The sequence below is a fragment of the Gallus gallus genome, chromosome 1 (assembly GCF_016699485.2).
Source record: "Gallus gallus isolate bGalGal1 chromosome 1, bGalGal1.mat.broiler.GRCg7b, whole genome shotgun sequence".
Classification (NCBI taxonomy): Eukaryota; Metazoa; Chordata; class Aves; order Galliformes; family Phasianidae; genus Gallus; species Gallus gallus.
In genome coordinates, this window is record NC_052532.1 from 1,673,081 (window position 1) to 1,685,576 (window position 12,496).

The following is a 12,496-nucleotide window of genomic DNA, read 5'->3' on the forward strand; positions in this document are numbered from 1 at the left end:
AGCACATGATGACAAGGGGTTCAGGAGCACATGATTATGTGCTTCTTTGCCCACTTGTCCATGTTCATCTGTCCATCCAGTCAACTAATCAACCATCCACCCATTCATTCTTCTGACCATTCACTCATACGTCCACCCAGTTGCCCAACCATCCATCCATGCATCCGTCCATCCATCCATTTTTTCCATCCATCCGTTTTTTCCATCCATCCATCCATCTATCCATCCATCCATTTTTTCCATCCATCCATCCATCCATCCATCCATCCATCCATCCATCCATCCATCCATTTTTTCATCCATCCATCCATCCATCCATCCATCCATTTTTTCATCCATCCATCCATCCATCCATCCATCCATCCATCCATCCATCCATCCATCCATCACCCTCTTCTTCCCATGTCCCCATAACGGCCAAGTGACCTTCACCAGCTGGGCCGAGGTACTAATAGGACCAGATGACCAAACTCTACAGCAGAATACAATCTGACTTTCTTGTCTACAAGAAAACACCACCATTTTTCCCCGTTTTACTCCAGCGAGGACGTAAAGCTATGAGATTTGGATGGAATGCCACGAAACAGAAGCAAACCATGAGATAGAATGGGAATTGCATTCTCCACGTGGGACAGAGATGGGGAGGAGAGAACCCAAGAAAAACCTCATCTGGAAAAACCTCTTGGCACACTCAGGCGTTGCTGGGAGGAATGGGCTGAGCCATGCTGGAAACCTGTCTGGCGAGAGGCACGGTGTGTTTCGGGGAGGGGAGCCCTTGGGAGCTCCTCTTGTGCAATGAGCTGCTCCCTGATTTTCCATCTACCTGCATTCTCTTGCTGTTCTGCTCCAGGATGAATCAAAACTTGTGAAAGAGCCCCTGGGAGGATGGGAAGAGGAGGGAGGTTGGTGGAGGTGGCTGGGAGAAGCAAACACCATCAGACAGCCTCCCCATCTCTATCACCCATTGCCTTCCCATTGACCACAGCTACTGGGAGAAGGTCAGCCCTTGATGTTGACCATGCTTAACTGCGCCCTCATTAGTCCGACGGGGTAATTAACCTCGTCAAACTGCCTTCTGGCCCATAAAACCCTGTGGTTTATGGCCGGGTCCTGTTTATTGCATCTGGGAGGACAGGAAAGCAGCTCTGGTTTCCCTGGGTTGCGTCCAACCGGGGCTCGAGGGGTCGACGCTTTGATGGAGGAGGGAGACGAGGCCGGTGGGTGCGAGTGGCTCAACTTAAAGCCTCATGAAGCATTTTCCAGGCGTTCTCTCCTCCCGACGTCTGGCTGACCCATGAAACAGCAAAAAAAAAAAAAAAAAAACAAGCCTCAAAATGAGTGGTTAAAAGCACCCAGACGGATTACCCTGAGCCGGCGTGGCTTGTAGTGCAAGCACAGATGTGTGCGGCAACGTCTGGGTTTGCATTTGCAGACGAGGCGGAGGGAAGGGGAGGCTGAAGAATTTGTGGAAAAAAGAGAAAGTTGGAGGTGGAGAGCGAAACTGCTCTGGCAGAGAACCTCCATGGGGCCCCTGCATGAGCCTGGGCGCGCTGGGGCCAGTCCCACCCCTGGGGGATAGGGAGGAACAAAGCCCAGGAGGGATTACGTTGGGGTGCAAGGTGCAAAATAGGGTTTTGGAAAGGGTCTCTGGGGGTATGGTGTGGTTTGGGGATGCGGTGCTGTTCCAGGTCCCCCTCTGCCCTGGGGTGTATCCCACTGCTGCGTCCTCACGTCCCTTGGCAGCAAGGCAAGGAGTGGCTGGGATCCCAGGGCAGCCAGGAATGCCCGTGTTTAGTCTAGTGCAGTCTGCACATCCAGCCCTGGAGTGCGTGGGTTCAATGCCATTGAGGAGAGGAACCACTGGGACACGGTCGGGGGAAATGAAGTTCTTGGCTGGTTGGCTGTCTGCTGCCTGCATGAAGACCAGACTGATGTTCTGATGCGCAGGAGGCTCAGCAGGCTCAATGCAGGATTTCCTCTCCTTTGAGGATGAGCCATGCGCACCCGCAGCTCGTGATGTCTTATTCTTTTCTGCAAAAAGAGCCTTTTTTTCCACATCGCCTTGCTCCTAAATGCAGGGAGGGCTGAGCCCCTTCCAGCTCACAACTTAAATTCAGTGGGCAAAAATGGTGCGCAAACGCTGCCCTCTGGCACGCAGCCCTGGGAGACCCATGGAGCTGTGCCCATACACTGCCATACATGGTCAGCCCGCAGTGTTTGGGGAGGGAGCAATTATCACCACTGCTTCCTTCTACCCTAGAAAGTACAGCAAGCTCTGCAGGCTCTGCAGTGAGTCACAGAGCTGTGCCCTGTTTTACAGCACCCACCCGTCGCACACGGAGGGCAGTGTCGGGCCACATGCTGGGCCATAAACCATTCGCTCCTATTTTCCAAGGAAAAAAGGGAGAGGATCATGACACAGCACAGCTTTCTTGTGAATTCGGGGTCCAGCATGTGCTGGAGAGGCTGGGGGCAGGAGAAGTGCAGCTGTAAGCTTATCTCTTCTGTATGAGCTCAGCCTTATAGCCCCGGTGGCATTATCGCGTCCCACCCAGGTAGCAACTCACACAGACAAGCAGGAGGCCGTCAGGAATTTAATTGTACTTGGCACTTGAAACTGTACAAAGACATTAACAGAGAACCGTGCGGGTTTGTGTCTGTGTGCACCCTCTTCCCATTTCCAACACGACCGACAGCCAACAGGCAGAACTTCACCTGCGAGTTACGGCTCCCGGGTTGGTGCCATGGTGGATGGTGTTGTGGGATTGCCGTCCTCACCCTGTCACCTTCAGCCATGCTGCAGAAACAACGTTTTGGCTTTGATCAGAACTGTCAGCACTTTGTTTCCTACAGCACTTTGCAGCGCAGGTTCCAAGCTGGCATCTCACGGGAATCTTTGGATCACTGTAGAACATGGCAGTGCCGCCGTTATACAGCTATATACAGTCGCTACCTCTTCTGTCCTGAACTCATCAGCTTCAGCTGCTTTCTTTTCTCTATGCTTTCTTTTCTCTATGCTTTCTACCACATGCAGTATCCTCTTGGTCGCCTCCAACCCTGCCTCCCACGGGCAGTGAGAGGCGTTTCATTTGCAAAAGACAACAGAACAATAAAGCTACTCTTGCTCCCTCTATTACTTCTAGCTGCTCTTCTTCCCTCCCCAAACCCTTTGCAACGTGCCTAAAACCTTCCTACGCCCCATACAACCCAGTTCTGTGAGTGACGTGAGAAGCAATTTGTACATCTCTGAACAAGAAGGATCGAGTACTCGAAAGGAAATGCCAAGTCTGAAAGACTAAAAGATGACAACGACAATACAAAAGTAAAAAAGAAAACCAAAGAAAACGAAACAAAAAAACCCCCAAACCAACCCGAAACAAAACAACTAATATATATATATATATATAAAAAAAATTAAATACGTGGCAGGTTACATGAGTGAAAATGAGGAATGTACAAATGGACACTCTAAAATGGAAGATTCCAGTAGGTAAGTTGAGAACCTGTTGAACCTGGGGTCTGTTTTACATGGGATGGGTGGTGATAACCACACACTGCAAAAGACAGAAAGAAAACGGTGATTTCAGCTTTGGAGTGCACTTGCAGCACTGATCTGACTGCAAGGAGGGACTCTGCCAGGCTCAAGGTGATGGCACAAACTTCTGCTTTAGAAGCCTCAACCACCACACGTGGAAATCTTTCCCAAACCAAAAAGGTGTTCTTCAAAAATCTGCTGTGAAGTGGTCAAAATGCTGACTGACATTGTAAAGAGTGGGCTCAGAGTGGTCCCTTTTGTAAAAACAGACTCCAGTTCAACAGTGTTAACTGTATACCAGTAGCTGCCATTACAACATAAAAAAAAAAAAAAGACACTTCTGTTCAGTAGAGCAAATCCAATCGTGCTCACATGACAAGAAAAATGTACACGCTATTTATAAATAAACAGTTCCACCAGGATGGCACTGGGCTCCTCCCTACACCAGTGTTTCTTTCCGCTTGCTGCTGAGCTGCTTCTCCCTCGTTTTCCTGTGCCCAGAGAGTGTTCTGTGTGTTTTCGTGCCCTTGGCTTCCTCTGAGTCCAGGATGGAGCTGCACTCGGCTGTGCTCTCATCGAGCTCCATCTCAGTGATGCCCGACATGGCAGACTGCCTCCTCTGGGCTCTGACGTTGGGCACGGAGGGGTTGTTCTCTTCTGACTCCTCGCTGAGCTCCGGCAGCTCCTTCAGCTCTGCGGCAGCAGCGGTCCGCTGGAAGGGAGCAATGGCGGTACGGATGCAGTTCACCCACTGCTGCTTGTGGAAGATATCGTTGGCCTGCAGCGTGTGGGACTGGCCTGGGGAGGGGTCTTGGAAACGAACTCGGAAGATATTTTTAGCTGAAGGTAAACATAGGAAAAAGCAGATCAGTTCCGAGCTCGGTATTCAGATTCCATTATTAGACAAGCGACCCAATCTGCCCTGTTTTGCTTCAGGGAAAGCGTTCAACATCTCACCAACATTCCCCCCCTCCAAAAAACCCCAGCACTGATACGCTGAATATTTTCTAATCTTAGCACCGACTGCAAGGCGCCATATAAAAGTTTATGGCCTCCAGATACAACACTGCAGAGCTCAGCAGTGACATCACTATGGTGGATCCCATAGGGATCCATGCCCGGACGTACCCTCTTGTCCTCAAACAATCCCCACACGGATGGGTTGCGTTGGTTTGTACCTTTATCTGAATTGCCGAACGCTCCTCGGAAGGAGCCTCCCATTTTCACATCTCCATCCTGCAGGTCTTCCAGGAGCAGTTCCTGCACAGGGATGGGCTGCCTGTACACTTGGTAGGACTGACGCTCGTTGCGAGTGACCGGCCGGGTCAGAACCAGGATGTCTTGGAAGAGGAAGACGTAGAGTTTCTGAAAGGGAAACCTTGTTTGAGTATGAGGAAAGCACTGTACTCTACGTGCCAAGTGATTACACATCCTCTGGAATTCAAGGCCACATTATCTCAAGTTTCACCCATGTTAACTTTCGGATAGTTTTCTGTTGCAGTCACGTAGGGCTCTGACAGTGATGGCATACACAGGACTTAAATAAACAGATTTATTGTCTTATGGCCCTTAAATTGGATTACAATGTGCAGATGGCATGGATAGAGTGATTAGAAGCAATACCTTTCCTGTCGGTGTAAAATGCTTCATAGAATCCCAGAATCATAGAATGGTTTGGGTTGGAAGGGTCATGAAGTTCCAACCCCCCTGCTGCAGGCAGGGCCACCAACCTCCATATTCAATACCAGACCAGGCTGCCCAGGGTCCCATCCAACCTGGACTTGAACACCTCCAGGGATGGATGGGGCATCTACAACCTCCCTGGGCAGCTGTTCCAGCACCTCACCACTTTCTCTGTAAAGAACTTTACGTCTCCTGTAGCGTAATGAGTGAATTAAACAAACCAATCAACCACAAAAAAATGAAAGAAAACAGAAAAAGATTTCATGTTTAAACTGAGGCTAAGTCAGGACAAAAGGCAGCAAACCCTTGAGTACAGCAGGGTCTTTCAGGGCTGCTGCAGTGGGAGATGAACTCTTGGCAGTTCATCTCAAAGCCAAACAGGCTTTTGCAGGAACGCTTTTGTTTGGAAGAACCGTGGCCAGCGCTCACAATGGGGAATGTCAGAGCACCTGAAAGTAAACAGCTGGCAGGAAATCCCTTCTGATGGAGTGCTGGGGCACGGAGCATACTTTCTACAGCAATTTTGTGCTAATTATTTTCCAGCTCCTGAAGGCCAATTGTCAAACTGTCAGCAGGAAACTTTCCCTTACACCCTGAAACGCACTCTGCCATCAGGTCCTTTCTCTTCTGCTTTTGAAAATGTAGCTAATTGCCTAAACTAAGAAGATAAGTGCTCCTGGCCATGTTATGACAGACAGTTTCTAAGGGAAAGTTTTCAAAATTGATTATTAATTACGATGAACTGAAGGGACTTACATGCCCGTTTTTGTTCTTCAGCTCCCCATGGCACAGTAAAGCTTTGCTTCCCTCAATCCTCGGGTCCTTCTGCTTCTCATCCAGATACTCCAGTTTGTCGATGTAATATTGGCACTCCGACTCTCCCTTCTTTAAGTTGATGTCAGAGAGAACTCCTTGGATTATAGATATCTATAAAACAAAGCATTTAAAAATGATTAAATAAGGACTTACACTTGAATATCTTCCATTTAAGCGCTACTAGAAAAAAATCCCCATGATGGAATATATGTAGATTGATTGCCCCTTTGCTTTCAGAAGGGGTCACAGCCACAGGTTTAAACCACTCCATGAAACCGCTGAAGGTTTAAGAAAGCTTTCTTTTTTCTCCCAGATGCCACGGCTGTATCAGAACCACAATCACACAATCACTATTACTTACGGCTTCTTCCAGAATCTGAATATCAGGATGGTCTTTGGGAGTGTGCCTCAGGATCTCCTTTAGGAGCAGTGGGTATTTGACCAGCCGACTTCGAGGGATGTCCAAGAAGCTCCAGAGGTCCAACTTGCGGCTGAAAGGAGACTCGAGGCAGCGCTGCAGGAAGTCCTGCACCCTTCGGTCCTGTTTCTTCTGATCCAGCAGTGCTTTGGCTGCCAGCTGATTGCTGCAGTAACCTTTGTAGGCATGGAGTCGTGGTAACTGCAGGAGAACACAACCATGTTCAGGAGTCTAATTCTGCACAGCAAAAGTGAATCACATTAACGCGTCCAACTCAGGGAGTTCTACTTCCCATAGTGCTTCCCAGGCTTTTCATACTTGGCCCAGTAAAAATGCTAACAGAGCATCTTGTATGCGTAGCTACTCTTTTGTGAGGAGAACAGGGCATCCTGCACACAGTGCCTTTGAAGTTCAGATGTTTACCACTGTTACCACTAATGAAATCACATCAGCTGTAAACAGCCCAGAAGATAGAGATATTTCTAACATAAATCACTAAGTAATTGTAGCCACACTAGTGCAAGTCTCTCAGATGAAATAGTGGCCCATTAGAGCTGACAGAGTCCCATTGTTTTCAGTGCAGTCAGGATTTCCGTTTCAATCTTTCACTCCTGGCCACAAAAGCCTGCAAGCTTTTCAGCCTCTAGCTTTAAATGTTCTTTAATCTCACAATCACTTTCAGCCTGGTGCCTGAGAGTTATGTACTCACCCACTTTACAAGGATGGGCCCGATCTGCTCCACCGTTCCATCTGGTTTTGTTGCTTCTCCTAAACTTGCCAACAAATCTGGAATTGAAACACAAAAGCAGAAGTTGCCACAATGCCCCAGCTAACTGTTCTGATGTGAGAAAGTATAGAGCATAACTCTTAGTCAATACGTCATGTTGGCTTAGCTCTTACCTTCATGCAGAGGAATGTAAGAATCCAAGTCCCCAAATATGTGGGTGAGTTCCTCCTCAGACATGATAGAGAGTTTCAGCATAGGATCATGATAAGCCTGTCAAAGAAAGTCAGTATTAAAATACATCCAGATCTTGGAAGCCCAGAGGCTGACAATATTAATACTGGGAGGTGTAGGGAGTGCAGGACAGATCTGAGGTGGAGATGGTTGGAACAGTGACTTGGATCAGTGCAAGATACAGCTCTGTATAGAGGTATCAAGGCCTACAAATGAAATGGGCTTTCCTGTCTCAACAGGAGGAGTTCCCCTCGTTGTACCTAGGACTGAAAAGCTCCATCTGTTTTTGGATGAGCTTGTTGCAATCAAACCAGCACTGTTAGCACTGCTCACTTCAGCTTTTCAGGAGAGTTTTCAAAAGGTGGATGCTGGACGTGACAAAGGTGACGTGTAATGTTTGCAGGTGTAAGTAAACTTCTTTATTTACAGTATGATTGCTGACTGCAGGAAAAACTCACTCACCTTCCTGGCAAGCTTCAGGTCTTCAATCAGGTCCTGCTCTCCTCTGGACATCTCATATATTGCCTGTGAGGAGGGGGACAAAGCATTGAGAGTCATTTTTAATTCCAGTTTTCCTCTGAAAGAGCCTTTCAGTTCACATAATGTACATCCCGTCTTGAATAGGCAGCTTTGCCATCTGAATCACTGTATGCCACCTGGGCACGACAACCTTGAGTCAATCTGCCCGCTTTCCCAGCTTGGAGAAAGCTGCATTCCTTACAACTGTGTGAAAGCTCTGCCACTCACGCACAAGCCAAATTAAATATTAGCACCTTTTAAATCACTGCTTTTACACAAGCGAGTACGAAAAAGAACAAAACCCAGAAAACCACAGAGGTCAAATCCCAGGCGTCTTTAAGTCAGCTTCTGTGTTGTCATTAGAAGATTTGTCTAAGAACTACAGGAAAAAGGCAAGCCAAGGCCTTGCTATTTGGCTTGCAACCAATTGTCAAGAGCTTTAAGAGAAAGACAGCTGGCTGCACAACGACCCAACTCCGGGTCTGCTGCAGAGCAACCAGTGTGGCTGGGGCTCAAATTTCAGCAATGCTGAGCACCCCCGTGGAAAGCATTTGGCATCTCTGAAGGGTCAAAGAGGGGAGACTAACTCCCCAGTGACTCACGATGGAGAAGCCCGCACCTTTTCCCATGCCTAAGGCTGAAATAAATCTAGCAGTTCAGAAATGAAGGTGGGGAGGAAGACACAACCACCCAGAGATGCTCATTTCTCCTTCTCCCACCCAGGAAATGGACCCAATCAAGGTTTCAGCTGCCTTTCCAAGGCCTGTTGTTTAACGGGCAGCTTACCTCCTGGCGTTTGATTTCTTTGGTGCTCAGAGATTCTTTCATGTTGACATCTAACATCTCAGACCAAAGGACGCTGTTTCTTCTTTTAGGAGGGGTAGGGGCAGCAGATCTGCTACATGACTTCTGGGCACAGCTGGGAGATTTGCTGTCACTGCGAAGGGCAAATGACTACAGGGATGGAAGAAAAAAAAAACAGTAAAAAAATACAGTTTGGAGGCAACATTTCAGAAGTGCAGAACTGTTATTCCACGCCCCTCCCAATCTTTCATCCTCCTCTGTTGTGCAGGGCAGGAAAACACACCCAGACACTTTTCCCTCAGATAAAGGAACACTTTAATCAAGCTGCTGAGAAGGCCCCCAGAGCCCTGAGTTTGGCAGCCTTTTCCCTATGCCTCTCTCTGCACTGATCTGGCAGCACTCAGGAGGAAGGTGGGCTGCTAAAGCGTGGGTCTGTTTCCAAGGTATGAGGAAGTAAACGAATTAGAATCATAATTCTGCTTTTAATGGGGCTAATCAGGAGCCTCTTGAACTTTGCTCCCCTGATCTGCCATGTTGTTACAACACAGCCTGAGAAGCGATCTTATCTGAGTGCATGGGGTGTACGGCTCCTTAGACAACACTTCTCCAACCTTATCACTAAGCAGTGGGGTCATTTCACTTCTAGGCACACGCTCCAAGTACTGCAAGAGTTCATCAACACGTTCTCCCTGTGTGAATCAGGCTTTATTTTTCTTGCCTCCTTAAACCTTCCATCAGCTGCTATCTGGCAAGCCACCTCTGAACTCCTGAACTCTTCTTCGTCCCCCAGGCAAGCTTTGTGTCCTTGCATTAATCAGACAGAAGATTTTCTAAACAATGCCTTGAAATCCCAGTGCCTGTTTCACTCCCACACAGCCAGCATCGCCCTGTGTCTCCACAGAAGACAAGATAGCTCTGCTTTTTACCTGTATTGTTTGCCCAAAGCGCCGAACTGCACCATTTCTTACAGGAGAGATCAAGTTGGCCAAGGATGTGACCCGTGCTAAAGGCCGAACCCGTTTATTGCTTGGCTCCTGTAAATAAAGCAGAGAACAAATTGTACTGGCTGTGACTCCCACTTCATTTCTCAAGCTGTCTGAGCAGGTTTAGAAAGCATCAACACACTTAAGGAATGGGAAACACTGCAAAGAAAGCGTTCTGAAGTAGCCATTCATCTTAAATGGAAAGCAGAGGCTGTAAATATTTGTCTGAACTTTAGGGTTACAATTGGACTGCAAGGATCTTGCCCGGTGTGAGGGAGACAAGATAACACACACGTCAGGACTGAAAATAAGGCTCAAACTGGGACGGTTATGGTACAGAAATAGACTGAAGTGCTCTCCTTTACAGGGCAAGCGACTCATCTAAAGATGGAGCTGTGATCTGCCCCTCCCTTTTATCATCCTTTCCTTTGTAGAACCAATGCGTTTTCCCATTCTTAATTCTATTTTGGAGAGAAAAGGAGCAGTCAGAGCCCAGCACAGCCTCACAGCTCTTCTCACAAATGGCAAATGACAACATGCTGAACATTCCTGCAGGGGATACGCATGCATGAAACAGATGAAGTTTAAAACCTTCGGTTTCCCAAAGCTCCCCTCCTCCTTCTGCTCTTCTCCCCTCCACCAACTCCTTGTAATTTCTCTTCTGTGTTGCTTAGACTGGGAAAACAGTGCTTCTGCTTTTCTATCCCACTAATCTGTACTGTGAGCCCAGTATGTTAAACGCTGTCCTAATGCTGCCAAGAAAGAGGAAATGCCCCTAAGAAAACTACTGGTGCTTAAGCTCACTTGTTAAAACCATGCTGGTAACCCTACACATCCTGGATCAAAAACACTGTGCTGTAAGAACTGTAAAGGAAAGGTATGCACCTCCAAGAGGAACTTGGGGCTTGAGGCTGGGAGAAGGGCTGCATAAGGTGATCTTAAACATCTGGCAAGTGGTTGGACGTGACTCATTAGGACAATAAAGCTTCTCAGCACGAAGGTAGGATGAGTTGATGGAAGCTGCTTTTTTGAATTGATCTCAGCTGAAGTTTTACCAAAGTTTTATTAGGTGGCTTTTTTGGTTAATTGTGAAGACAGGGAGCCCAAACCCTTCACTTCTGTATAGCAACGGAAGTGACAAATGCTGGAAACTGGAAAGGGGAATAGAAACACACAGAGCTGGATTCCAGTTACGAGGCTGAGGAAGCATAAAGGCTACGTATGTCAGATCTGCTTTCAGTAATGTGACCCCAGGGCTGCCCTGCCTGTCTGCCTACAGGCAGCGTGAAGCAACAGAGAGGCTTAACTCACACTGAATTAAGCCTTCAAAGTTGCAGGGGAGAACATGAAAAGAAACCATTTATGACTGATGCAGAACAGAAAGACCTCTCTGGCACAGCACAAAGGCTGTTCGAAGCTGTGCTTGAAATGGTTGGGTAATCTCAGAGCTATGAAATGGGAAAAAGCTATGACAGAGCACCCTGGAGCCCGGGCCCCGACCCTCAGCTGGGTGTAGGTGCGGTGCTGAAGTCACTTCTCTCCTTCCAGCCTGAAGATACCACATTCAAGAAGGAGTCAGCTGGGAAAAGGGTTATCCAGATGGCTGGGAAGTCAGGCTGGGCTCAATAGAGAAGGAAACTTTAATTAGTGACAGACATTTCTGACCGGAGCAAAAGGATAGGTAATTTAGTTCTACAAAACCATCTAACTGTGCGCTGGAATAAAGGGATACAAGCCAAGAGAAACTGCAGGAACGTAAGCAGACAATATACAGACATAAACCATCCACAGCTCTGTCAAGGCCAAAGATATAAATAGCACAGCAAAGAAAAATGTGACACTGAAAATTAACAACCTCGGGACTTTGGGATGCTTGTGGGCTACTTCACAGCTTGCTGTTGGAGGGTCAGCTGGGCATCCTTTCCAGCTATGAGACACAAGGATACACTATCTGGCCACGGGACATGTGGGAATGCCTTCCCAGCACATCTGTGCCAGGCTGAGGGACACAGGCATACACACACGGCCTTGCAGGAGGCATTTGTGCCTCTGCTTTGGGATGGGCAGCACAAAGGGGCTCCCTGTTCCTGTGGGATTATAAAGCAGCAGTTGATACGTACTGAGCCATGCAAAGACAGGCGTGGAGGAGGGAGGGAATTTGCATGGACTGGTGAGACCAGAGCGCTGCCATACATATGATGTACTCCATTGGGGTGTTTGGTGAGCAGAAAAACTTCTGTATGCTATAAATTCAGTTTAGCAAAAGGCCATTTCCTATCTCTTAAAGAAAACGTAATCACGCTTTGTGATGTCTCAGACTCGAATGGCTCGACTGCCAAAAAACGGCATCTGTTTCTTCTTCTCTCCTTCTGATTTGTATCAATTGACCCAAAGCAGAGGGGGAAAATTCCCTCTCCATAGAACCCCCTCCTTCTCTGAGGTCTGCATTTCAGTTTGGGGTTACGTCCTCCCCTTACAGACTCAGCCGCATTGGAAGATGAGACTCAGCACAGTTCATCCTATGGATAACTTTGGCTCAGCACCACTGATTTTTTTTCAAAGCTCTGTATGTGCAAACAATGAGCAGACTGTTTCCATGCTGGATTACTTACGGAAGCCCAGATTAGAAGGAAGCCTGCAAAGTTTCCTTAACAAGTTGCTGGTGTTAAGCATTACAGCACCGACAAATAATTACAACCCCCAGAGCTCAACAGCACTCTGCTTCCATTCTCACGTTCTTTTATTTCCCCAAAAACTATTAAAATCATGTATACCTATAT

The 12,496-nt window shown here is 47.6% G+C and overlaps 1 protein-coding gene across 3 annotated transcripts in view; it reads right to left on the reverse strand.

Annotated features, from left to right (window-relative positions):
- Positions 1-2,581: 2,581 nt before the first annotated feature.
- The window catches only part of NET1 (neuroepithelial cell transforming 1), a 52,009-nt gene continuing 42,094 nt past the window's right edge, over positions 2,582-12,496 (reverse strand). For all 3 annotated transcript variants that reach the window (XM_015284280.3, XM_015284331.4, NM_001030648.2), the window contains 9 exons: positions 9,660-9,767; positions 8,716-8,883; positions 7,873-7,935; positions 7,353-7,449; positions 7,162-7,238; positions 6,396-6,653; positions 5,975-6,145; positions 4,714-4,900; positions 2,582-4,375 (listed from right to left, as the gene is read on the reverse strand). In XM_015284280.3, the coding sequence (XP_015139766.1) occupies positions 3,975-4,375; positions 4,714-4,900; positions 5,975-6,145; positions 6,396-6,653; positions 7,162-7,238; positions 7,353-7,449; positions 7,873-7,935; positions 8,716-8,883; positions 9,660-9,767 (1,530 nt within the window). In that variant the 3' untranslated portion in view covers positions 2,582-3,974. The remainder of the gene's footprint in view (positions 4,376-4,713; positions 4,901-5,974; positions 6,146-6,395; positions 6,654-7,161; positions 7,239-7,352; positions 7,450-7,872; positions 7,936-8,715; positions 8,884-9,659; positions 9,768-12,496) is intronic.